Consider the following 27,863-nt stretch of genomic DNA (forward strand, 5'->3'; position numbering starts at 1 on the left):
TTAGTTTAAGTAATAAATGTTTAATCAAAGAATTTTACATATTATTAACAGCATTCATTTGGCCAAACATCTACATGGTTTGTAGTATCCTACTTGTATATAAAGTGGGAATGTATCAAGTATAGACTATGAAAGTGCAAATAACAATTCAAGGTTAGAGTAATTTTTTTACATTATAAAATTAACAGGTTTACAAAATAGTCTTGCCAAACTTTATTTTTGAATTGTAAAGTCAATGACTATGGTGTTAAAATAAGTACCAAGAAAATACAAATTTAATAGGCTAATTTCATGCTCCTAAGAGTAACACAGAAACAATGGATATACTGCACAACCTAACCAAATTACAAAAAAACAGAACCCACAAACTTCACTATCTTTACAGAGAGCACTCTTACATATCTTACTGTAACTTTGCAAGACATCTCAATGCAATACACAATCTTTTTGTGAGAATCTTTCTATTCAGAAATTACAATTCAGGGAAGCTATGTGAGATAAACAACTTTCAGACCAATTCATGATAATAGTTCATGAAGAACTGTTTTAGTTGAAGGATTTTATACCATAGAACAATTTAAAATAGGTATTTTTCAAAGATGTCCAAAGGTTTATGATCATGTCAGGAGCAGGGCGGCTAGAGGAAAAGCTGGAAAATAATTTGAGACTATTCTATTCCATTCTATTCAAGGATGCTTGCAAAATGAACTAGGTTTACTTATGGGGTAAGGGTAAAATATTCTTATTTCATTTTTTACTAATACGAACCTTGTGACTGCAAGGTTCAGAAGCTGGCTTTGCATGAATTAGTTACCAAAACACTCACTTGAACTCACAGTAATCAATACATAAACTTTGCTATCATGACACTTGCTTATACACACTCAGTAGTAATAAACTTTTATATCATATCAACAAATCTCTGGTAACAGTTAATCAAAACTTAAAATGGAGTGTATGTAATTTGCTCGTGTTATGACACGTTTTGATTATATGTAATTAAAACAGCCATTTCAACAACTTACTGTAGTTGTAATTACATACTGTACCATTGTCTCTCACTAACTGTAGATTGATGCTTTTAAGCAAATCTAAAACAAGTATTTTTTTTTCACGGTACAACAACTAGGAAAAGGGGTTTTCGTGGTTTTTTTTTTTAATTATTTTTTTTACACTAAACAGTAATCACACAGCAAATGAATACTGTGCAATTGAACAAATACCTAGCAGTGTTTTGTTTATGCAAAAACACTGACTGAACATGTAGTTATTTACTGTAAAGGCAAGGCCGGTTTTATGGAGGTCTTCGCAATTAATAGCATAGTTACTCCAGAACAGACACTGAATTTGAATTACTTGTTTAACTGTGGCAACTATCCAGTTGGGTTAGGCAAAGGCACCATAACATGTCGAACAGAATGTGTTATCTGAACTTTAATTGTGGGACTGGCTAATCTAGGAAAATTCTGTATTCCTCTATTTTTATAAAATGTTATCATTAAAAGTAATTGCACTATTAGTGCATAGAATGCTTTGTAGAATTATGAAAACAAAGAACTATGATTGCACTTCCATTAAAGTGTCTCTTAAAATACAGCATAGCTGTTGCTAACTCACTGTATTTTAGTATTTAAAATAACTGTTTAACAGCAGCATTAGGTTTTATTAACTTAAGATACAGGCTACATTTAATTAAATGCAGTCACCATGGCAACACATGCCAGTTAAATTTAGAGAAGCAACGCTACCCAGTGGTTTCTTTCACTGCTAAGAACTGTGGGATTAGTTTGATAGAGTAACACTGCACTGTTTTGTTAGGCTACTGCCAGCTAACTATTCACAGTTTGGCACATTTGGACTGTAAATAGACATGAAAAAATCTTTGATTTTAACGGGAAAGAATATCCCCTAAAACTTGTTCCTAGAGCAGTACTAAAAAGAAGCATTAAATACCTCTGTTCACACTGCTAACAAAAATGAAAAATGAGTAAGGAAAAAGTTATGGAAAACAAAATGCAAATGAATTGCTAAATGTTATTTTGGTGAAAGAACGAGTTCTAAAAAATGGAATAAACTATATCTTAGGAAAACCAACCAAAATAAACAGTGTAAGCCTTTAATCCGTACTTTCAAGTTAAGGATCATCAACCTAAGGCTAAACAGATGCTGCATTGTATTAGGAATGTGGAATACAACCTACTTATTCCTTTTTCTTGAGAGCAAAAAGGCAAGTACTACCTAATTAAATGCAAAGGATATTCCTTGAAAGGTTCACATTATTATAAAGAACTACAATTCAAGAGAACCCCTAAATATCCGTTGTTACGTCAGTGGTTACAACTGAGATGTAATTATGTGGATCAAAGCCTCCATAATGCTTACTCCACATACTGTACCATCTGTCACCACCATTTGTTTACTCCAGGTTTAGTTTTTATTCATACCAGATGCACATGTTCAAGCCAGTCACTTGAGGTTTGAGGAGTCTGACTTGAAGTATCTCCTGAAGTACCCAGGGTGCTTGTTACCTCCCTGTTATTATCACTACTTTGTGATACCGTTTCACCTGGAATAATGTTTTCTTCAGAAGTGCCTTCCTCTGTTTGGGTTCCTCTGCCTTCGTTTTTGAGTGCATCCTCAAATAGTGCATGCTCTTCCTGAGGCTCCAGCCCTGTGTCTGTAAGATTTGGTTGCCTTGCTGACCCGTCTTCAGTACTAGGTTGCTGTGAATCCTGATCCGCTTCTGTACTTGTTGAGGGGATCAGAGCAATACTCTGTGGGTTCATGTCATGAAACCAGGCCATAATATTTCCAAGTAGATTTTCATTGGTATTGGGATTTTGACTGCTGGAATCAGCGTCACTAGATGTTGAGTATAACCCACTTCTTGTATCGCTGCAGGGGTGTGAATGAAGACGATCAGCTGAAAAAGGATCATTGCCTGCACCTAGTCTCATCAGACTGTCACCAAGTTCTAATAGCTCAGAGCTGCTCAAAGCGCCTCTTGGGTTGTCTATACTTATGGGAGTAGAGTCCAGTCTTGTAGGCAGAGAGGTACCTATTGCTCCTAAAGATGCCTCATTATTTAGAAAGTCTCTAGTTTCTTCATCTATGGCCAAGCCAGATTCTTGTAACGATAACTGAATAGCTAGCAGGATGTTTGGGTCATCTTCATCCAGAGAACTCAGAGCCTGTGGAAATACATAAGGTTGCTTTCAGAATAAAATATTCATCTTGTTACATATTTTGGATTAAAAGTAATTTGGGCTCAAATCTGAAATTCATTCATTATTCCTACATGTCATTTATCAGAATCAATTTTTACTGTCACAGTTGACAACAGGATTTAAAAGGTGACTATTGCTACATTAGTGATTGTTTAGCAATTCTTACCGGTGTAAATGTATAATTTGTTGTCCTAGATTCTCCCTTTCTCATTGAAGAAATAAGATAATTTGCAGAGAGACAAAATGACACAGAAGAGCAGAGCAGAGGAAGGCAAGCAAAGCAGAGAGAATGGAAAAGAGATTAGGGGAGATACCTGAAGAGAATCCTGGTTTTCAGAGCGACTGACAGGGGTATAGTCATGAAGCGAAGAGCTGTGCAGAATACCCATAGAAGCTGAACTCACCATGGAGGTGCCATGTCTTCTACTACTGCCACCTTCCTGAGTGTCTGTTTGGGCAAGTGAAACAAAAATGGTTGAAGAACCAGCGAGGAAGACTTCTCCACTGTTATTTACTGACAGCATCTCTTCCTTCCTTTTGGATTCCAGCTGTGTAATTTTATTCCTTTGTTCACTCTGAACTAAATAATCCAAAACACTCCTTCCTCACCAACTCTTACACAGTGGCAAAACACCAGTCCTACCGCTTTAGGAGTGACTGCCTGGTTTATTTGTGCCTTTCTGCTCTCAATACCCTTCTTCTCTTTGGAAGGATGGTGTATGCTGTAAGGAGCATGAGCCCATTGGCAGGAGGGGCAAAGCACTTCCAAGGCACATACATGATTTATGGCAAGTCTTGAAAAATACTACACATGGACACAATACAGGATGCATTTACAGGAGGATTACAACCAAAGTTTGCCCTTTTCTCTGTTCTTTCAAAGACAACAACTCAGCTGTAATGTTAATGATACATTAATTTTTACCATAATACTGCAGCACAATTAAGAGTAGAGTTGTTAGTGTATACCTCAGCAACCACTAACATTGCTGTTTTCTTAAAACAACCAACAAAAAAAATAGAAGTAAAATGCTGTTTCCAGAAAAATTGCTCTGTAATAAAAATAAATGTAACTCTTCTGACTTTGGAAAATGGAATTTTCCACTTCAAAACTCAAAATGAAATAAGGTGAAACAAACTAATTCTCTCTTGCATGCTTTAATAGTATGCACTGGTCATCACTACAATATCCAAATGTTCAGTTAAATTCTAGTCCTCAAACTAACAATATGGTTTTGCATTTTACTTGTAATAGGGAAGGACCAAAGCTCACAAAAATTCTTTTTACTGTTTCTAAAATAAAGAATGCATTTGTTTATTTCTCCTCAGTAAATGATTTCACTTTTTGTTTTTAAAGGACAAGCTATATATAGTACTTAAGTTCATGAGACACGGAGATGGAGTTTGTGCAGCATGGCTTAGAGACCGAGCACACAACTGGCAGCTCTGAAGAAACAGCCTCAGAGCATGATTTGGATTCCAGCTGATTTTGCACCTTTGCAAAAACTCCTGGCACAACGGAGACAGCCCAGACAGCCAAGTTACAGTGACCTTAAGGGACTGTGCTATCAGCTGTAGCACTGGTTAGAAGAGTAGCATGTTGGAAGCCGTAGGCCCTGCAAACTTGTTTCCTGGCTCTTTGCCAATACAGGAGTTAATGAGCAGGGTTTTGGAATACAGCCTTATGACTATCTTCCAGCAGGCCTGTAGTAGGGGAACCCTCTGCTACACTCTTTATGCACAGCTGGTCCTTTTAATTGGCATAAAAGAGCTGGTAAATAGATAAGACTGTCATATGAAGTATGTGCCCTTCAAAAGTTCTTCAGCAAAGCAAACCTGCTCTAAATAGCTGAGGAGTTGCTAGTGGGAAGACCAATGCCCTTCTCTTTAAAGAGAGGAGCAGCCACAATGAAGTCAGCAATACCTCTAAGATCACATACAAAAATGCAAAAATAAGCCTTCATGTTGTATCCTGGAAAATACAGCAATGTATTTGGAATTTCTTTGAAGTGTATCCACAGAAGAACAAACACTGTGGTCACTACTAGCATTTTCTGAAGTATGAAGGGAAAAAAACCAGCCCCAGGCAGGAACATACCTAATGTACTCTCACTGGGGTCATCAGGATCTGGAGTATTACTCAGCAGACTGTGCATATCTCCACGTCGACGCTGTCTGTGTCTCCTCCGATACTGAAATTCAGCATATTCCTGCATAAACCAAAGGTTACAAAATACAGGGCAGCATGCAGTAATATTTTTCTGATGTAACAGCACCACATTTTTATTAAAAATGTGTGATTTTATATGTTTATTATAAAATCACCTGTTTTCAGAAAAATAAAGTGTAAGTTATATCATGCAATGCTTAAGATAAATAATAAAAAAAATTCCAAGGTAATTCTAAACCTATTAAATAATGAATTAGCAAAGAAAAATACTTGACATATTACCAACATTTTAATACTTGCAATCTCCCTTTTTAAAGAATTCCAAGTACACATTTTTTGTTTAAAAGCTTTGATGCCAAACTTCATATACACACACATTGACACACTTTTTAATAAATATACACCTAGTGATTTTAGAACATAAACCCAATCTAAATTAGACCAATAGATTATCTCCGAGTCCCTGTTGCTAGCAATTGCCTTTGGAAGGCTATAGAAAGCTGGCAGACATACACCAGGACTTGTTGTACTTTTCCCAGCCTCCAGGACACTGTGGCTCAGGAACTTCTTAAGCCACAGCTGATACTCTTCTACTGAACAGTCTTTGATGGATTTTCATTCCATGAATTACAAATCTCCTCTGTTTTGGCCTAGTTTGAGCTGCTAATGAGCCATACCATACGGATTTGAACTCCTGCAGCCTGTAATTTCTCATGTTGTGTGTATTTACCAAAGACAGTTTATATAACATTGATGGAAAAGACTCTCTTTTGGCCACGTCAAGCTAGCATCCCAAGGGTTAATTATCTTAATACTTGGAAATAGATGTTTTGATTTCCATACCTTTCCTAATATTAAGAGACTAATTTTATGCTTGAAGGCAAACTTCCAGATATGCTTTCTGGTTAGTACAGCTGACACTGAACCTGACTGTGTAGGTAAGATCTCTTGTTAATCTCAGTTATTCATTTACACAAGGCAACAAAAATATACACACAGGTACTAGCTCTTTTCTTCAGAAAAGAATATTGCTATTTTCTTCCCTAAGCCCCAGGTTGGGAAATCTGTAATCCAAAGGCTTCATTTGGCCAACTGACTTGGGAAAGATACCATTACCATTGGCTTTTCTTTCTTACATTAACTCTTCATCCTAGAATATCTCAACATCTAAAGCATCTAAAATTTAAATCCTCAAGTGTAATTTCTCTTACACAATGACCTTATTCATTTTGATGGCATTATGATGGTATGTTGTCTTTCCATTAAGTGTTTCAGACCAAGTTCTTTAGCATAATGACATACGCAAGCCAAAAAAGAATAGTCACAAAATGATCAGTGTGGGCAGATTTTTATCTATGTAAGAAGATCCATGAACATAAAAATAGCCGTACTGGACCAGACAAAAGGTTTGTTTAGCCCAATATTCTGTCTTCAACAGTGGTTAGCAGTAGATGCTTGTTAGCCTATGGAACAGCATAAAAACCAGGGCAAACATTATGTGATTCTTCTCAAAAATATTCTTCCAGCTCCTAGGGAGCTCAGAGATTTTCTAAATAGAAGGCGCCACCCCAAACAACGGAAAATCAAATCTTGATATGAAACAATGTAACTGAATTATTTTAAAAATATGTAATTATATAACTATGAATTGGATAAGGAATAATGAGAAGTGATCACTGAACGCTAAGATTTATTAGTCATATAAGATCTTATCTCTTATCTGCTTGCAATAAAATCATAGATTTTACCGATAGCCATTTCTTTTGGTTGCTTTTTAACCTTTAGAAAGATATCTTAATTGCTACTGATAAGATTTTATTTCTGATCACTTGGACCAATTTTATACATGTGAGCAACAGGAGTTTTAATTTTGTAGGGTATGAACATCATGGTTTCACACAATGGTCTACAACAAGCAGTATTCCTTGCTAAAACCAGTAATATTTTTTTTTCTGTAATAATTTGGTATACACAGACATTCTACTACTTGTCAGTAAAAGTACAGCTCTATGTAAAAAAAATTCGTAGGGAAATTCACTAAAATAAAGATGACCATTATTAATTCTACAAAATTCCTTTAGCATAGGTCGTTGCAAGTATCCTTGATAGCTACTTAGCAAAGAAACCAACCTGCATCATACAGTGCCACATTTAGGCAACTCATAAAAACTCATAAGCAATCATCTAAGCACAACTGCAATGGCACCTACTGCTAAACAGCTTGTCAACATATTTCTTATCAGCTTTTTCTCATAACCAGTTCCACTGATGATACAGTAACATCACTATGAGTTTGATATTATCCAATGTGGAATTATTTCAAAAGAAAGGACTAGAGGAACTAGACAGGAGAAGCAAGTTGATCTTTTGTAGAGAAGCAAGCTATTTTCTCACCAGCGTGATGCTCACCAACAATAGCAAAGGAAATATATAGAAAAAGTACACGGGTTTTTCCAGGATGCTGTAAAATGACTAGCTAGAAATAAAACAGCACCAAGGAAACGTTGAAATGAAGTTTCCTTCCTAACTGAATGCTTTAATCTAATCTTCTCAAAATATTAAATAAAAATTAAGATGACAAAGGAAAGCTTTATAGGAAGCTTCTCATATTTTAGCGCAGAGTCTTGAATATTATTTACTCTTTCCCATATACAGATAGTGGCATATTTACTTTAAAAATTACAATTTTCGTTCTCGGTTAAGTAGCAGAAGTTCATCTCATTTGAGTATGCAATTTCCATCCTGCTTCAATACATAAAATAAATAGAAACATTTCAAATGGTTAACAATGTTTAGGTGTATGGCTGTATGTTTTTGTTGGATTGTTCCAGAAGGATGGAAATTTCTTAGACTTCTTGTCAAATTCTGCTGAACTGATGTGGCATTCAAAGTAATGTACACAATTTAATATATTTATTACTTGAAGGTTCCCCAGCACATAGACACCAGTTTATATACAATTTTAAAACTGGTTATGTACTTGGAAAATGATGAATACAACATAGCTTGTCTAATGCCACCTTAAATAACTATAGCCATGTTAGAGGCATAGTTTAGAGACATTGCACAATTAGCTATGCATATATTTCCTTCTATTGTGAAATAAATAAAATGGTAAGCTTAAACGAACTTGAAATGCTTTAATCAAAATAAAGAAGCTCTTCATGCAGATTGTGATCATACCTGTGTTTCTAGAATATGCAGAACTAAGTTAAAAAAAGAAAAAGAAAGTTTACCTCGGGGGATGCAAATCCTAAATATTCCCAATCCCATGTTCCACCAGCAAAGCTATAAAATGAAGAGATATACCATAAAGTTTAGAAGTAGAACAAAGTATGAACAACCTCCAGAGCTTCAAAATCTATCAACATCTAAAAACTAGTGCAATTGTAACTCTTCAAACTTAACAAGTCTGCTTTAATTCTTACCTCAAAATTCATTTAGAAAGCCATACAATTAAATTGTTCACTATTCCAGAACTGCTCAATATTTTTAGCAAATACTTATACATTTTTGGAGCGTACCAGGTACTTAGTGACAATCTTGAAAAAAGTGAAATGGAAGCCACGACATCTAATCATTAATATATCACAAATGGGGAAGCAATTTAGATTACAACATACAGAGCAGTGATTCTCACATTCTTCCTCAGTGAAAAATTGTAATTCCACAAGTCCCAGAAAATGTCACTATCTGGTGATTTACAACCACCACTTTTATCAGCTCCACTTCACCTCACTGTCAAAGAACGACAGTGGATTCACCCTCTTTGGCAGCTATCGACGAGGTTTTTTGATCTGCACAGTATTTTGTTTGGATTACCTGCGCCTGGGTGCCTCTGGCGAGTCTGCAGGAGCAACACCACGGGCCACAGAGGCCAGGAACTCTTGCCGCTTCTGCTGCACAAGACAAGCTGCACGGATGATTTTATGGCGAGGAGTCCGAAGGTAAGGCCTGTTCACTTTCTGTGCAAGGTCTTCAGTGACCATTTCTAGGTCTGTCTGCAATAGTTAATAAATACAGAATAAAATAATTTTACAGTGAAATGAAAATTGAGCAGAGCTCTACACCATAAATACTGCGCAGAATGATACCCATTTTCCTGAAAAAAACGTTTGAAATACCAAAATACCCCAAAATGTCTGCTCTTCTAGCCTACCCCTTTACTGACCTACATGCTGCCCTCCAGCTTGGAGCAGGGATTCCCTGCACTCACACATACTGAACATTGTCAGGGGGCCTAAAGGAAAGGAGGCTGCAGCAGCCCCTGCTGCTGATGCCACCGCCACCCAGGTACTCATTCAATTTTGTCCTCACGCACTTGTCAGACACATTAGTAGGGGAAGACAGGAAAGAGGAGCTAGAGAAGATGAAGACTTAAGGTAAAATATTATGTTCAGAAAAGCAGGTTAACAGTAAATAATTTTCTTTTTCCCCCCTTCCACCTTATAGCTTTCATTCTGCAGCAAAGTGTTGTTTTTCGTTCATTCTAAAATTGAACTAAAAGCTACTGTGTCACAGAGTAACAAAAGCGCATTCATTTTCCAACTTGGTTACAAATACAAAACAGATGTATCAGTTTCACACTACAAGAACAGCAAAAAAGACACTGATAACTAATATCACAAAAAAAAGAGTAACATTAGAAAAGCAAAACATATGCTTGTATTACCTGCATAAGTTCAAATATTTCTTTCTTTGTGCTTTTAGGCTCCAAAAAGAATCCATATGGATAAGAACACTTAAGAATGCGACGAGTTTTTAGAAGCTCTTGTACTGCATCTTCAATGAATGTGGTATCAGGACAGCCTCCCTCAGCTGTAAGATGATACCAGCATTGTGAAAATGTTTTCCTGCTGATGTCAGCATTTCTTTCACTGTAAGAGTTTTGCTCCAAAATAATAAAATTTATGTGCATGTCAGTTAAATATTTTGTAAGTAAATAACAGCAAGTTCTCAACGACTACACAGTGTTCTTACTAAAAGAAGCAAGCACAGAGTATTAGCTTCTCCCTTACTAATGCTACTTTCTCCTTGAGTCTTTGGAATAGGGAAGATGTACTGTACGTTTAGCTTTCATCCACCGCTTATGAATTCTAGTATGGGAAGGATCACATCACACAGCAGACTGATGTGAGCTCTATCAAAAAAAAAACGGTTCAGCCATAACAGAGTTCACTTGATTTCAAAACAAATTCATAGATCACAGCAAATACTTACTTGCACTGAGAGCTCTACTCAACTGCTCCATCTTTTCTTTGGCTGTTTTTAGAAGGCGCTGTTCTAACTAGAAAAAGAAAATAAACAAAATACAATAAGATAATTATTTTTGGATAAATAACATAGAAAAAAAAAATCAGTAAAAATGGCTTGACCCACACCTGGTAGCTAAGTTCATGGTTCTTAAATCTTGTGTAATAGTGCATAAACCTATCAAGCTCTTGAAATCTTCTGTGTTTCTTTTCAGCCTGGAAAATAATGAGGAAACAATAGAAACCAAGATAAATTTTATGATCTAATTTAGCAATCACCATTAGCTATAATTACATAACCAACTGTTTCTGTTTCCACTATTCATGCAGTATTGTACACAATGCTCATGAGTGCCATGTAAGTAAAGAGACACATGTAACTTTTGAAATTCACCAGGCTTCAAATACTGTAACCAAAGAGTTGATACACTGTGTGTGCATGCTATTTAAGCAGACTTTCCAAATGCCAAAATGAAGGCATGTCTTCTGTAGAGCAGAGCAGCGAATTACAGGACCAGCATGCCCATTTCACAAAAGGAAACCATGGCACAGAGAAGTGAAATGACTTGAGTGAAGTCAACCAGTGGTTGTTACCAAAGCCAAAAGCAGAACCAAATCTTATGTTTCTATCCACAAATTAGCAGTGTTTTCTTTCTGTCTCTGATATATTTAAGGTTGTATTTTTCCATTTAGAACTTCAGTTGGGAAAAATTTTGCTTAAACTTAACCTAAATAGAAAATTGCAGCCTTAGCGCTATTTTTCAAACACACGCATTCATTTGTTACCTCTACTGTCATCTCCTTGGACTGCTCCTCTACATGTTGAATAACCTCATAGCGTGTGCATCTGTAATAGCCTCCAGTGGAAGAGCTGTGCTTCTTCCATTCTTCTAAGCATATCCAGCAAAAGTCATATTTGCACTTCAGGAAAAAAAAGGAACAAGGGAGAAAAAAAAAGAAGCTGATACATTGTAGATTTACAGTTATGCATCATTATTCCTCCATGAACAACTATATCGACATCATTCTGAGTGTGCTCATGGTCAAAACGATTTCTGAGGAGCCTCCTTCCTATTTCACCTACTACAGAAGATCTGGCTTATCAAACCATGTCAGTCGTAATTTTTGTTCCTTGGATCACAAGATTCTGTTGGCTCTACAAGTCAAGTTTTAAGTGGATGAAATAAATCAAATGATAAATACAGCTGTTCAGGTCTGGTTTTTGTTTTTGTTTCAAAAAAAGACAGTCCTATTTTTTAAGCGACACAGAAACTGTTCATGAGAAAGGGTGAAGTTTTTCCTAGTATCAATTTAAAAAATGTGATTACCGATATTTTTGTCGCATGGTGTTCCTGATGCAAAATATTAATAACACCTACTAAAGCAAGACAGAATAAACCAGAACATAAACTTTGAAGAGTGATTACTTCAAGGTGAGCCTTTTCTGCATCGACTGAGTAGAGAGCTTTCAAAACAGGTAAGACCTTACAAGGACATCTGACTTATCCAGGCTTATCTGCATCAGAGAAGATCAAACTATATTAAATATTCTCAACTCAGCACTGAGTTCTCAACTAGTTTATTTCAAAATAATTGGAAGCTACTTATCAATGGACGGGCAACAGACTTTACAACTTCGTGAATCCTGTTTATTTTATCTGTTTTACAGATAAGCAAACCAAAATCCTGAAAAAACTAAGCAAAACTTTACATCGATTAGTATGAAGTCATTAATATTATTATTGGAATTTGAGAAATTAAGTTGCATTTTTTTCTCTCTTTGATAAGTTTTATCTTTCCAGGAATACTTAGTCCATACCAGCTGTGTTTATCAGTAGTTGTTTTATGCAATCAGTTAGATATATTACAGGAAGAAATGAAATCTAATTCTTGCATTGTACTTTTGCTAATTTTGTCTCACCAGTGATGCTGATTTTCTTCTAAAAAGCCATGCAGACTAGGGTATTTCTTCTTGTTATTGTGCTGCACCTTCTTTGTTCTTAAACATTTTTTGAAGCTGCTTGCTTATACAAAATGGTAAGAGTGCTGAGAATGAAGTATGAGGATAATTGTGTATAGAAGTGTTAAGTGTGTATCACTGCATCATTTGCCTGTCATTCAAAACCACTCATATTATTATTATAAGAGAAAAATCATTACAAAATATTCAAAAAACGATATGAAACAAGTTGTTTCACAAGCAACAGAACTAATAAAGCTTGACTTCTTATTAATTTATGTGTATATGCTCCCACTGCAATAATCTCACCTCTCCCAAATTATCTCCCTCTTGATCACTCCACCAGATAGATCTTCTAATCTCTCACATCTTCAAAAGCCTCCTCAAACCCCCAAGATTCCTCCAGTGTTCCCAGAGCATCCTCCAATACCTCAGTCTCATTAAACATTTGAACCCACACCATCTGTTTCTACACATCTCCCAAATGCCTGAGCTCTGTTTTATGTGCCTTTATGATCACCTAGCCATGCAGCAGCACTGCCTAGGCTTAACAAATCACATCTGCTGCCTGGCCACCATCTGAGCCAAGCAGAACAGGTAACTGCTGAGCAGGTAACTGCTGAGTAGGTATTTTAGCCTCTCTCTTGGTGGCAGTACAAATTAACTCTCTGCACCATACAGCTACCAAGTTTCATGAAACTTGCAGTAATTTAATATCCGTGAACCCCCTCCTGTTCCTTCATATCTGGTTCAAAGCACTCAGAAGGTAAAAAAAATACTACAGGTAGGGGAGTGAGAGCAAGCAGGACTGCCTAAGCCTTGTCTCCTTAGAAACCAGGCTCATAAAACAGCACAATGCCTGCTTAAATACAGAAACATGATTTAATGAGTAAAGAGTATCCTCCTCTACACCAAGGTAACCTGCTAGATGCTAAGAGGCAGTTGTAGCTCATCATGTAGTAGGCTTGAGCAGACCTTACTGCAGGCAAAGGCAGAAGCTCCATCACAGACCCTTACTTCAGTGGAGGAAGAGACAAGCAAGGTGTCCACTATACCTTGTGTCTGAGCCCTGCAATGAGCTTGAGGATACCCTTCCTCTCCTTCCCCACTAGGCTGAGGGAAGGCAGCTTCTATTTGCAGAGAGTTCTCAACCACAAAAGGAATCTTGACTGTTTTAAGGACACTTTAAGCTGTTTATAAGGTACAGCATCAAAGAAGAAAAGAGAACTCTGGTTGTGAGCCAGTGCCTCAGAATGGTACTGAATTAAATTCAAGAGTGTTTAATGGCCAAAGTCTTCTCCAGCTTGAAGCCACCAAGAGAGACACTGAAATACCTACTCAGCAATAACCTGCTCAGCAATTACCTCTTCTGCTTGGCTCAGATGGTGGCCAGGCAGCAGATGTGATTTGTTAAGCCTAGGCAGTGCTGCTGCATGGTCCCCCTGAGGAGGAAGGAGCGGCAGAGACAACGTGTGATAAACTGACCACAACCCCCATTCCCCATTGCCCTGCACCGCTGAGGGGGAGGAGGTAGAGAAATTGGGAGTGAAGTTGAGCCCGGGAAGAAGGGAGGGGTGGGGGGAAGGCGTTTTAAGATTTGGTTTTATTTCTCATTACTCTTCTCTGATTTGATTGGTAATAAATTAAACTATTTTCCCCAAGCTGAGTCTGTTTTGCCCGTGGTTGTAACTGCTGAGTGATCTCTCCCTGTCCTCATCTTGACCCATGAACCTTTCGTTATATTTTCTCTCCCCTGTGCGGTTGAGGAGGGGAGTGGTAGAGCGGCTTTGGTGGGCACCTGGCATCCAGCCCAGGTCAACCCACCACACATACTTTTGTTTGATTGAGATGAGCTCAGTGGCAAAAGCTGCAACAAACATACCTTTTACAGTTTTTAGCACTAAGGAATTTATGAGCTCTTTTAAAAATCATTTAAGGAAAAAAAAAACAAAACAGCAAACTTGGCATAAACTAAAGAGAAGGAGAATCTCTTCTCTGCTGCCACAGACAAAACCAAAGAAATGACACCAAAAAAAGCCCCAACATTCAATTCATATCACAGAAAGAGAGAATATGTGATGATAATATAAAGAAAATGGGATCTGCATAGCAATGGAGAGAGACTAACACATTTCCAGAAAAATGGAGAGAATTACTTTCTATATCTCATAGCTTTTTACTGGAGGCCAACTATGTTAAGTGTGTGCTACTTTCTTATTTTTAATGATGCTCCTCAAAGAGGTATTAGCTGTAGTTATATAAGATATTTCTGACATAAAGAAGCAGTATTCTAAATATGCTGCTTTTAACTAATTTGAGAGAAATCGCATTCTCAAATGATCCTGAACTCATGGCAAAAAATATTTTTTTTCTATTTTGGTAGCACAGTGCAAACTCATGACTAATTTTTTGGCTGCTGTCACCAATAAGTTTCTTTTGGAATGACTCTTTTCTGTCTTTTCATTCCTACTGATTAATTCCTGTTTACAGTTTTCCATTTAAACTTCTCTGTTTTGTTGCTATGTTAGAGAAACAATGCAAAAGAAAAATGCAGTAAGGCAAAAACTTTGTTAGAACTTACCATTCCTTAAAATGTTTCATCTTCTGCTAACTAAAAATGTTCTTTCTCTTCTACATTATTAATGATGATTAAACCATCAATTATTTCCGTTTTCTTAAGCTTCATACTGTATTGCCCGTAATTCTCAGGTGTTTATGAAATTTTGATCATTACAGTGTTCACCTGCCAGCCAAACAGTATTCCCTAAATATTAAACATTTTCTAAACACATGTAACCCGCCGTTTGCGAATTATCTAATCCTTGCAAGAGGTTCCATTAGATTTCAGGCATGACATTCAGAGCTTTTGGGCGTCTGTGCTCCTAAAACGTGTACGTGACATACCCAACCTGAATTTTATGGTTTGACAACAAATTATATAAAGGGTCTTTCTTACCTTTGCACATTGCATGTGATTGCAGCCCTCATTCTTTTGAATTGGAGATTTGCAGTTGGCGCATGGTTTGGAGTTCGTTAGTAACCACAGGCAGTTGGCAGCATCTTCATATGCCTCACTCACTCCCACAACTTTTTGAAGGTGACAGAAGGATATGGAGCATGCAAAAACAGAGAAGTTGAAATTGTACTTGTGTAATCTTTTGTGAAAATCAGATTAGAAAAGACATGTTTTCCTGTTTCTTGGCAGAATATCATAATTCTTCACTATATATATTTCTCACATATATGAATATATACATTTTCTAATTTATACATATATATAATACTATTACACAAATTTATATGTATTTCCACACAAATTTATGAATATTATATATGACATTTATAATACATAAATGAGCAAATACATATATGAGAAAAATTGGCATAGTTTCACAAAGTATGGTGAATTTTGCCTCTTTATAAAATTTTCTATGCTTTCCAGAATATTTATAACATATTATGGAAAGGTGCTGAACTGTGGTAACCAAGTTAAGTTAGTATTTATTCAAATTACTGTTAATCTTTTATTTTTTTGTTTCTGTTGACCAAGAAAATGCCTGTCATGTGTAAACCCAACCTTTATCAGTTTTTCAGTAAAAGTTATTTATCATTAAGCCATTCCCCACAATTCCCTTGCAATCCACCCTCAACCTTACTATTATTATCACCTGTTGGCTTGAATTAGTTTTAAAGCACACAAAAAACTGCATGGAACATAACGCAAACAGAAGGGCAGACTGGGCTAAAAGATTTAAAATTGCCCAGGACAAATAAAGTTATATTCAGGAATAAATCAATAAATTAATGAAACAAGGCTTTAAGAGGAAGGGAAAAGAGTTTTTTATGCCCTGACTGAACCACATGTGGATTTATGGGGAGGAATGGTTTAAGGAGAACAGTCTACCACTAGTGCTGCCTAATAGGCAGTTACAGTGTGAAGCAGCCCCTCAGTCAAGGGTTTAATTTTCTTCCCCTTTTACCTTATTTTCCAACCAATGTAGAGTTTTTACTTAATGCAACTAAAAAATCCCTCTAAAACCAAAAGATAACAACAACAGCAAAAAAAATTAGTCCCCTCCAGGCACGACTCTTACGTTCTTCTGGTTTCATTTCAGATATTTTCTGCAGCCAGTCCTTCCAGGTTTGGCAATCACAAGGTTCATGTGCTTCACCAAGACATTCCCTGAAAATGAAGGTGTATACACAATAACTTAACATTTAGAGATTTAGAATTAAAGTTAAAATAGGTTCAAGCTAAAAAACATGGAAACTTATCAAGACATGCTCAAACTTTTAAGTCAGAAAGATAAAAAGCCATCCAATCAACACTATTTTAAAATACTGTTAGCCTACTTACTCACAAGCATAGATGTCCATTATTAAGACTAATAAAGAATTTAAATGAGACAGGAGAGAAAAAGAGCTTTTTAAAATTACAATCTGAAATAAATTAGCTGGTTTGTAGTTCGTTTGAGTTATGCCTGGGTACTATTTCAGTGCCCCCAAAAGTGCTAGTATAGTTTCTGTGATAAAGGTAAACCAGAATAAAGAGATTATCCAAAATTAAAAAACTAGAGTTTTCTATAGCTGAAATGCATTTTACGTAGAATTACTTGCAACTATTCAGTTGTAATAATTAATCTAATTAAACTAGATTGAAGCTTTCAATCTAGAACAAGATCCAAGCCCTTTAACACCAGCATTAAGTATTTATGGATGTTTACTCTTTCTACCAGTCTCTTAAATAGGGGCTTTAACTTAGTTACATGGACACAGTGGAGAAATGAGTGTCTTGTAGCTTGAAGGGTAACTTCTCTTAAAGTTACTACTAGCTTAAAGGATGGCAATCACTACTACACAGTGGCAGATATATGGCTTCCAGATGATGCTTGGGTGTAGCTGTGTCAATATGGACTCCGGATTTGTAAAGACTCCCTTTTTTACTGGAATGGCAGCAAATAGCCTCAGACATCTGCCATATCAAACAAAACAATTCAGAGGAAGTATATTTCAGATGGGCACCAGCTGCATCAGAGCATAAGCAAGCTTTCTGCAGATCCAATGCTGAACTGCTCTCTGCAGTGCAGATTCAGAAGCTACATCAATACTCTTCTGATCGCTCTTGTCCACATCTTGAGCAGGAATGCAGGAACAAAGAAAAGGTTATAGCAACAGTTTTCAACGTTTTTTCCCACTTGCTAGTCTGCTATCAAACAAGCTTAAATTCACCATACAAGGATCTCTGGTTTGAAGATACTTAATATCTGTAGCTGGAAAAGATTGTACTGGAATGAATAAGTAGCCTGTAATAAGGCAATCTCAGCCCTGGTTGAAAACTGACACCTTTCACTTCTGTGGGACAGCAGCACACTTAAATCATTGACTTCAAGAGAGCCAAGACCTCTCACACAGTATCTGTTCCCAGAAAGGACTGAAATTAGCAAAAATTAACTTCAGCAAACTCAGTTTTAAGTTAAAAGCTGATTAGTCAATCTATTACTGGGTGGGTGGGGGGAGGTTCTGTCTTTGATGTTTTCAAATTTGTAAATTTGTGGATTTTTAATGAAGTGCAATCATATATATATATATATATATAATGTATCTATAGCTAAATCTGTATCTATATGATAGTCACAACAGAGTCTTAAAGAACAACTTCTCATGGAAGAAGTTCTTTCCTCAGCCCACCCCAAAACAAGGATTTTCATACTGGGAAGTCATTTTACTAGAGTAAGAATGTTTACCCTACTGCTCATAAAACTTTTTCTGAAACAAAGTTGTATTTTGGATAGACTCCCTGACAGCACTTAACGAAGGGAACTAATGTCAAACAGCTGTGACAATTAACAGCATTAGCCTCGCCAGGCTGCCTTCCTTAATACTCAGCAGGATGATTTATTTGAAGGTGCAGTACATACTTAATAAAATTGTAGCAAGTTTCAACAAGTTAAAATTCATGGAAGGGCTAAAAGCATCATCCATGAAGAACGCAGTTCTGCATTTTCTTTCCTCTCATGATAATATTTGTATCATATAATGAATTTTGAATCAAAACAGTGAAACACCATTGCAACTTATATTGGCTTCCCAAGTGCAGTTGAAGAGATGTCACTCCCACAGAATGAGACTCTGTCCCTTGTCTCCATCCAGGATGAAAGGACTGAGGACTGAAGGTGCAAAACGAAGCGTGCGCTGCCTGCTACGACCATTTCCCAGGCGTGTCTGCTTGCTACAATTCCTTGTGCTTCTGGAACAGCATGAAGGGAGTTCTAATATGTTGAATGTATCTGATAATACACAGATGTAGGATTTGTGCACAGTTTTCATTTGTACTACATTTAAATATCTCAGAATGCTTTTCTGAAAGGGAACAGAATTTTGTGTTTGTCACAATAGATTACATTACGTTGAAGGTGCTGTTAGTGGTGGGTAATGAAAAATAAGTAAATTCTAAGGAATTCTGTATTTAAAAGGAACATTCCTACTTCCACATTAAAAAAAAAAAGGAAATTGCTCAATAGACTCAGAGAAAAGCAAGTGATTATCTAGGGGCTGGTTGGGGTTTTTGAATACATACATTCTGAAGAATCTCTTACCAAATGCAGTATCAATTGCTATTACAATGTCTAAGCTGTAGATTACCTGGGTAAAACTTGCAGAACTGACAGAAGTACGGAACTGTGGGATGTGTTGACTGAACTTTAAAGATACAAAGCAAGCTCCCTTCAAGCATGCAGTAATGATGAAAACCCTCTGAACTGAGAATACACTTTCTTTTTCTCCAGAGGAACTCACTCAAGCACAGGGTTTTTGTACTGTAAGACTAATGGCTGTCTTCAGCAAATGGTTCTGATTTATAGTACTGCAGGATGCTTTATGTGCTAGCAGAACTTTCTTGCCATTGCTGAAACTCTTCATTCACTTCTGTGGGGATGAAAAAAAGGCCTCGGAAAGGCCTTCTTGGACATTTTGCCGCTAAAATGAGGTCTTTTTCGAGACCTTAACTGTATTTCCTTATGCAGTATCTCAAAGCATTAACATAAAAAGAACATTCAGAAATATTATCAGGAAACATAAAAAAGACATTCCTCATAAAAATTAGGCACTCGGAGGACATTTTCACACTCTGACATCGGGGGAGCTCGATCTTTGTTTTGTATATATTTGTATATATTTAATTATTTCCATTCCATTCCAAGAGTATTATTATACTCTTTTTCATTATTATAGTTCATTAAAACTGTTTTAACTTTCCAATCCGTACGTCTCTCTCCCTTTTCTCTTTTCCTTCCCCTTCAGGGGTGAGGGGTGGGGAGGGTTACTAGAGAGCATCTGCCACTGGTTTAATAGCCAGCCCAGCCTTAAACTGTGACAGGAGCTTTTTACTCCTTCTCGAGCTTGTATTCATCTTAAGACTCAACAGAAGATAAAATAAAGAAAAAGTGCTGATCCTAAAGTGAAACAATGATTGGAGTGATCCTGCAAACAGAATAGCTATGTATGAAGCAAAAGGTCCTCTACAGTCTGGTTTAAACTGCAGCTGCTTTGATGTGATTCAACCAAAATTCAGAAAGAGCTAAAAATTGCTGATTTTCTGTGCTACAATTCAGAATGTGCTGTGTTTCAATTACACTACAACTATCCAGAGCAGACACAAAAATCCCTCCACCAATATCCTGCTTCTCCTCTGTCCCTTCAGAACAGACCACCACAACACTCCATACCACTGTTTTGCATCTAAGAGAGCCAATAATGCATAAGATAGTATTATAAACTTTTGCTGTGCCTCAAAATACTAACATATTTGTGCATGAGGCTATTCAGTGCATGGATACAGGATAGTATAGTCATATACCACACGATACAACTTTTTGTTGCACGCTTGATTCTAAGTGGGGCTTTTTAATTAATCCCTGGAATAGCAGTGACTGTGAGTTTATGTAGATGTAGCCTGTAGTTTATGTAGATGTAGCCAACTTTGGCCTTTTCAAGCAATTGCTAGGGGAAATTCCATGGGACAGGGTACTAGAAGGTAAGGGGGCCCAAGATAGTTGGTTAGCATTCAAGGACTGCTTCTTCCGAGCTCAAGATCAGAGCATCCCAACAGGTAGCAAGTCAAGGAAGGGTAGCAGGAGACCTGCATGGTTAAACAGGGAACTGCTGGGCAAACTCAAGTGGAAGAAGAGGGTGTACAGATCATGGAAGGAGGGGCTGGCCACTTGGGAGGAATATAAGTCTGTTGTCAGAGGATGTAGGGAGGCAACTATGAAAGCTAAGGCCTCCTTGGAATTAAACCTTGCAAGAGAGGTCAAGGACAACAGAAAGGGCTTCTTCAAATACATGGCAGGTAAAGCCAACACTAGAGGCAATGTAGGCCCACTGATGAATGAGGTGGGGGCCCTGGAGACAGAGGATAAAAAGAAGGCGGAGTTACTGAATGCCTTCTTTGCCTCTGTCTATACTGCTGGAGGCTGTCCTGAGGAGCCCTGGACCCCTGAGGCCTCAGAAGAAGTCAGGATAGAGGAGGAATCTGTCTTGGTAGATGAGGGCTGGGTCAGGGACCAATTAAGCAATCTGGACGTCCATAAATCCATGGGCCCTGATGGGATGCACCCGCGGGTGCTGAGGGAGCTGGCGGAAGTCATTGCCAGGCCACTCTCCATCATCTTTGCTAAGTCGTGGGCAACGGGAGAGGTGCCTGAGGACTGGAGGAAAGTGAATGTCACTCCAGTCTTCAGAAAGGGCAAGAAGGAGGACCGGGTAACTATAGACCGGTCAGCCTCACCTCCATCCCCGGAAAGGTGATGGAACAACTTGTCCTTGGTGCTGTCTCTAGGCACATCAAGGATAGGGGGATCATTAGGGGCACTCAGCATGGCTTCACCAAGGGGAAGTCATGCTTAACCAACTTGATAGCCTTTTATGAGGACATAACCCGGTGGATAGATGATGGTAAAGCTGTGGATGTGGTCTATCTCGATTTCAGTAAAGCGTTTGACACAGTCTCCCACAGCATCCTCGCAGCTAAACTGGGGAAGTGTGGTCTGGATGATCGGGTAGTGAGGTGGATTGTGAACTGGCTGAAGGAAAGAAGCCAGAGAATGGTGGTCAATGGGACAGAGTCCAGTTGGAGGTCAGTGTCTAGCGGAGTCCCTCAAGGGTCGGTACTGGGACCAGTTCTATTCAATATATTCATTAATGACTTGGATGAGGGAATAGAGTGCACTGTCAGCAAGTTCGCTGATGACACAAAACTGGGAGGAGTGGCTGACACACCGGAAGGCTGCGCAGCCATTCAGAGAGACCTGGACAGGCTGGAGAGTTGGGCGGGGAGAAATTTAATGAAATATAACAAGGGCAAGTGTAGAGTCCTGCATCTGGGCAAGAACAACCCCATGTACCAGTACAAGTTGGGGACAGACCTGTTGGAGAGCAGCGTAGGGGAAAGGGACCTGGGGGTCCTAGTGGACAACAGGATGACCTGCCCTGGTGAGGCTGCATCTGGAATATTGTGTCCAGTTCTGGGCCCCTCAGTTCAAGAAGGACAGGGAACTGCTAGAGAGAGTCCAGTGCAGAGCCACAAAGATGATTAAGGGAGTGGAACATCTCCCTTATGAGGAGAGGCTGAGAGAGCTGGGTCTCTTTAGCTTAGAGAAGAGGAGACTGAGGGGTGACCTCATTAATGTTTATAAATATGTAAAGGGCAAGTGTCATGAGGATGGAGCCAGGCTCTTCTCAGTGACATCCCTTGACAGGACAAGGGGCAATGGGTGCAAGCTGGAACACAGGAGGTTCCACATAAATATGAGGAAAAACTTCTTTACGGTGAGGGTGACCGAACACTGGAACAGGCTGCCCAGAGAGGTTGTGGAGTCTCCTTCTCTGGAGACATTCGAAACCCGCCTGGACGCGTTCCTGTGTGATATGGTCTAGGCGATCCTGCTCCGGCAGGGGGATTGGACTAGATGATCTTTCGAGGTCCCTTCCAATCCCTAACATTCTGTGATTCTGTAGATAAGTTTCTAGTACTAACCAGCAGAAAAGATGTCCTTTTCCACAATCTACAGCAGGGGCTTTTAGCATAGGGAAACTAAGTGTATCTGATCCTGTTGAATTTGATCCTTGTCTTGTTAGCCTTACTGCTCTTTCACAGCCCGGTATAGGACACCATTTAATAGCAGGATTATTTTCAACAAAGGCCTGGAGGAAGAAAAGGAAAAAATGTTACCACATAAGAACAGATTTCATCATTGATATAAAACAATCTGTATTCATAATCTTCCTTTGAAGGAACAAAACCAAAAAGCATAAGGACAATCTTGTAGCTACTTCGATAGGCTTTTTAAAAAGGGAATAATTTAATCTCCACCTTAAAAATATTTGGGTGCTTTTTTTGAAATAACAACAGTACTCCAGACTTATGCTAAAATGCAAATGATTTACAACCCAAACAAAATGTTCAATGTGTGCAAGTCAATTCCTTTGTGATATGGCTTACTGTAAACTTCTACTATATATATGCACTGGCAATACACTCATTAACAGAACTGGCTCTAGTAGTGGAAAAGAATTAAAACCCTATTGATTAAAACCAAAACCCTACAGTATATCTCACCAGCAATAAACTTGAAATCAGAACTAGACTAACTCAGGAATTTACCTCCAGTCTTTTTTGGCTAATGTAGCAGGTCTTCTTTTGTAAAACTTACATCTAATAAATGAGGAGGGAAAGGAACTTTCACTACTTTGCTTCAAACCTATGCTGATCATCAACCACTTGAAATACGAAGATGTAAAAGATTAATCAGATCTGGTCATTTAATTTGCATCTTACTGTGTAAGATTCTTGCCATACATTAAAGAGACTTGTCACACAGAGAAAGTACTGTATTGTAAACAACAAAATATTTCTCTACTTTCTTTTGCCCTGCCACCACTGATAAAGTAGCACATTATCTCAAAGACTAGTTCATTACTACACTAGTATGAAAGAAAAAAGGTGAATTAAAAGATTGCTTTTAAAAACAAGTTGCAATGATGGAAATAAACACATAAAAAATCAAACAGGAAAACCAAATCAACGTTTTCCTACTTCTCTTCCTATATAGCAATGATATCAAGCATTGGATAGAAAAAAATTAAGTAATTCAGTTGTACTAATAAATTTTTTAAATGGGAACACATACTATTTCTGAATGTAAACAGCCTCTTGGTAATAAAAATAATCCAAAAACTCTTAAAAATTTTAGACTGCCAACACAAACAAGTCTGATTAAAAGCTTCACGTCACCTGTTACGAACATTAGTTTGATCAAATGATTTTAATAATACTGCATTAGGTTACACATTATGGAAGTTTTGCATTTGTGCTTAAGGAATAAATGTAACGTTCTTTCTTTTTTCTCAGTGGTATATCAAACACTGATATTATGACATATAAGATAGCCAATAATTCAGTGTACATATTTATGAATTTCTACTTCGAAAGTTATAGATATATTGCAGCATTTTACACAGAAGTTGTAAGTTATTTTTTATAAAATGAAATACAGTTCAAGAGTACAAAACCAGTTTGATATTTTACCTTAATGTCAAATTGAAGGTATCTTTTGTCCATCTCCTTGGAAACCACACTTTCTATGATGTCTACAGGCACAAGCTGGAAACAATCATATGCTGGGCAAAAAATGTTGTGAGCTTCACCCTCCTGAATTTTCAGATTCAAAAATCTGCCAGAATTTTGTCAGTCAGTATTTGCGAATAAAAATTAAAACTTAAAAGGCTGCTGAATACTTTATACTAGGTTCACAGATGTTCACATTAACCAATTTTTAAACAAAGAACAAGTATCCCTTTCTGCTCAAAAGGGCTACAGATTTGATGAACAGCATAATTAAAAAAAATTAAAAGAACACTGTCATGGATCAAAAGCGAGCACCATCAGCTATGCTTAGCCCTATGTGTTTGTGCTTTCCATCCTCGCCATTTATCAGACAGCTCTGCAATGTTTAATTAAACTGAGCATTACTTCTAACTTAAATCAGAAACTGAACATTTAAGTGTAATTAACCTAGGAAAGAATTATTTTGATATGCAATTAATTTTTACAACTGTGCTAGTCAAAGTAGGTCTGCTCTTGGAAACAAATTTCTAAATGGAGACCTTTATAGTCCCTAAGCACCAGAATGGAAGACAGAACGAGCTCAGAAATCTGCTGAAAGCTGGACATCAGCTAACAGTGCACAAGGTTGCTTAGTTTAAAAGCTGTAACTTACTTACTAATCTGACATTAAGGATGATACTCGTCTCATCTAACTTTAATCATCTAAAGGACAGGCAGCTATTCTAAGCTATTCACCTGGGATCCTTTAATAGTTAAGGTAGAGAGACTGGCCAGTTCATCCCATCTTAGATTCATATCTTAGAATGGGATAACTCAGTCCTGGCTATGCTCCGAGTAACTTAGAAATGACTGGCTTGGAAAGATGAATCCCACCCTAGACGTGCCACCGCCAACACTTGCTTGAGTCGAACCATAGCTCTGGTGTATGCACAAATTGCAGTACACGTAGTCCAGCACCCAAATTAGAAGCACCATGTCAAGCCAGTGATCTCTTGGTAACTTCTACATTGCTGCATAACAATTTGCAAGACAACAGCAGCATGACTATTAATTTTCTTGCCACTGAAAAGAACTGCCTTCTCAAAGCTCATATGGAAGAGAAAGTGCTCTTCCTTAACACAGGAGGAATGGGTTCATGTAAATTGGGCTGATCTGCAGAAGTACTAGCTGTGCTGATATGACACTATAACAAGACACTATAGTGGTACAGTTCAATTAGTACAATCATCTCCTGAATGGGGACAAAGATGAATATAAAGGCACTGCATACAGATATAATTACTCCTGCGAAGTATGGTTAATACTTATACTAGCATAATTATCCATGTCTGAATTTTTTACTAGCATGACTATTTTAACTTAAAAAAAAAAATTATGTAGTAACAAGAGCATTACACTAACAGAACTTTCAAGCTAAATCTACTCCTCAGTTATTAACCCTCAATGTAAGGAAGCGTTTTAATTGCTTTTCTGACTGGAAATCGATTTACGATGCCTAAGTTTAGTGTGCTAAACTAAGAGATGGAATTAAGCACGTGCTTAATTTAGAAAGTGTAAACCCCAACATCGCCAACGCCACACACACACTGAGCAAATCAAGAGTAGGCTCATCTATTTACACACAGGCTTGAAACATTTGCTTAAGAGTTTTGCTGAATCAGGATCAAAACAAACATTATATAAGCCTAAAACAGTTGATGGCCACTTTGAGTGACAACTTAAATATACAATACGGTCAAACCAGCAACTCTTTGAAATGCAAACAGTACCTGATCATTAGCTATTTATGGTCTCTGTCCTTTCCACTTCAAATTGGCAAGTATGAAAGTTTCTCAAAAGATAGAAAAGTACATATACTCACGCCTCCCAGCATACTCTGCAGAAGTCGTGTCCACAAGGCATATCCACTGGGTCTTCAAACACAGAAATATTACACATACAAATGTCACACTGTAGATGAAAAAAATACTTCTGATTAAGAAATATCCTAAAGCATATTGTTAGCAGGACATGTTATGCTGGAAAATCTCAGCAAAATTTGAAGAAGTGCTCAGGAGGGGAGAAAATCTAACTGTAACCAGAAAAAAAATTACTTAAGCTATAGAAACAAAAATGGGAAAGATTAGGTATCTCTGTTTCTGTACCTCCCTGTCCGAACAGCACATTTTGGGGTGCCTTCTGTCATGTCCTCCAGCTCAGTAAGTGCTTCACCCTGCAGAGCACTGGGAGCTCAGAGTTACGAGTTCCAGGGACAAGAGACCTGAACTTTTCATCAGCTTCCCAGGCAGCCAGAAAAGGAGTTCCGATATGACAGTGGCTACAGGAAATGTTTAGCATCTCACACAATCAGGTCTAAATCAAGGCAGAGCAATTTGGTTGTGCAACAGCAGCAACCATTTTAAGTAATAATCTACATAAATACTATTTTTTAAAATACTTTAGAGGCTGTCAATCAGAATAAAGAATAAGTTAAGCTACAAATATTCCAATAGAAGATACCACTGCTGAATTTTATAGAATTAGGTACTATAGAAAAAATAAAATCCAATACTGAGACCCTTACTCTGAAAACATTTAAAGCATAGGGATGAAACTACTCTTTGCTTGTGGTTAGATGTGAAAATAAATAATTTATGTTCTTCAAGGAGTACAAATGGAATTTTCTTTCCATTGGGACAAAGATTCCATGAAAATTTACTTCAATACATTAGGTATCATACACACACAGGACATTTTCAAAAAGTTAGCCTATGATACACCACTTTTAACAAGCACTTGTGTTACAGCCAAAACAGAACCAAACCAAAGAAGTCAGCATTTAAAGTGTAAAACTTGATGAAGGCATTTATCATTGTTTCAGTCATTTCAGCTTATTGTCTTGCCAAAATTAAATATTTTAGAAGTTGACAATGCATCAAAAATGCTCACAAATTTATACGAGTTTTCAATTTTGTTTAAAATGTAACTTTAAAAAAAGGAATTTCATGAAGCCCTGAGTCAAAAATATCAAGTACAGAACATTTACTGGAACAGTTTTAATTATAAGATAGGATAGTAATGGAAAATCTGAAAAGGAGCTTTGTAGCTTGTGGTTTTATTTTATCTATTCCTTTTTGTTTTCATCTTCCTGCCAAAATGAGAGACTTCAAAAAAATATGTATTATTTCATAAACAACATTTTGAAAATATTATTTTGATAGCTCTTTATAAGATTTTTAAATGAACAGAAATACTAAATGTATAACTCTGGATTTGGATTTAGATATACTAGATCTAGAATGGCAATCATTATCTGAACCTGCATTCCTGGCTTATGGACCGTAAATGAAAAACAAAACACACAATATAAAACTGAAGACATGTAATCTTTCATCACACATTTTAATTAGGAAATATTCCCAGACAATATTTAACTGCTAATGTAAATAAATGTATGAGAACATTATTCCTTCTACATAGCTTCTTTTTCAGCATTTTATAATGAAAGAAAGAAAAGATTTCTATGCAGGAATGCAAACTCTTAATTTTAATACGAGATCTAGGGATGATCCATTTGCAAGACTGCATATGATATTCTAGAAAAGTGCTTAGGTCATGGAGCAAAAGTTTTATAATGCTGCAGCTGCAGATT

At 37.3% G+C, this 27,863-nt stretch overlaps 1 protein-coding gene across 8 annotated transcripts in view; it reads right to left on the reverse strand.

Moving 5' to 3' along the window:
- Positions 1–27,863, reverse strand: part of ANKIB1 (ankyrin repeat and IBR domain containing 1) — a 109,036-nt gene continuing 81,173 nt past the window's right edge. For 6 of the 8 annotated variants that reach the window (XM_068405497.1, XM_068405495.1, XM_068405496.1 and 3 more), the window contains 14 exons: positions 26,094–26,182; positions 24,194–24,338; positions 22,643–22,809; positions 16,704–16,792; positions 15,566–15,696; positions 11,436–11,570; positions 10,779–10,865; positions 10,618–10,684; positions 10,070–10,215; positions 9,220–9,398; positions 8,634–8,685; positions 5,326–5,437; positions 3,542–3,675; positions 1–3,191 (listed from right to left, as the gene is read on the reverse strand). In XM_068405497.1, coding sequence (XP_068261598.1) covers positions 2,439–3,191; positions 3,542–3,675; positions 5,326–5,437; positions 8,634–8,685; positions 9,220–9,398; positions 10,070–10,215; positions 10,618–10,684; positions 10,779–10,865; positions 11,436–11,570; positions 15,566–15,696; positions 16,704–16,792; positions 22,643–22,809; positions 24,194–24,338; positions 26,094–26,182 — 2,286 coding nt within the window. In that variant the 3' untranslated portion in view covers positions 1–2,438. The remainder of the gene's footprint in view (positions 3,192–3,541; positions 3,676–5,325; positions 5,438–8,633; positions 8,686–9,219; positions 9,399–10,069; positions 10,216–10,617; positions 10,685–10,778; positions 10,866–11,435; positions 11,571–15,565; positions 15,697–16,703; positions 16,793–22,642; positions 22,810–24,193; positions 24,339–26,093; positions 26,183–27,863) is intronic. The other 2 variants (XM_068405500.1, XM_068405501.1) reach the window with 2 other exon arrangements.

Source organism: Nyctibius grandis, chromosome 7 (assembly GCF_013368605.1).
Source record: "Nyctibius grandis isolate bNycGra1 chromosome 7, bNycGra1.pri, whole genome shotgun sequence".
NCBI lineage: Eukaryota > Metazoa > Chordata > Aves > Nyctibiiformes > Nyctibiidae > Nyctibius > Nyctibius grandis.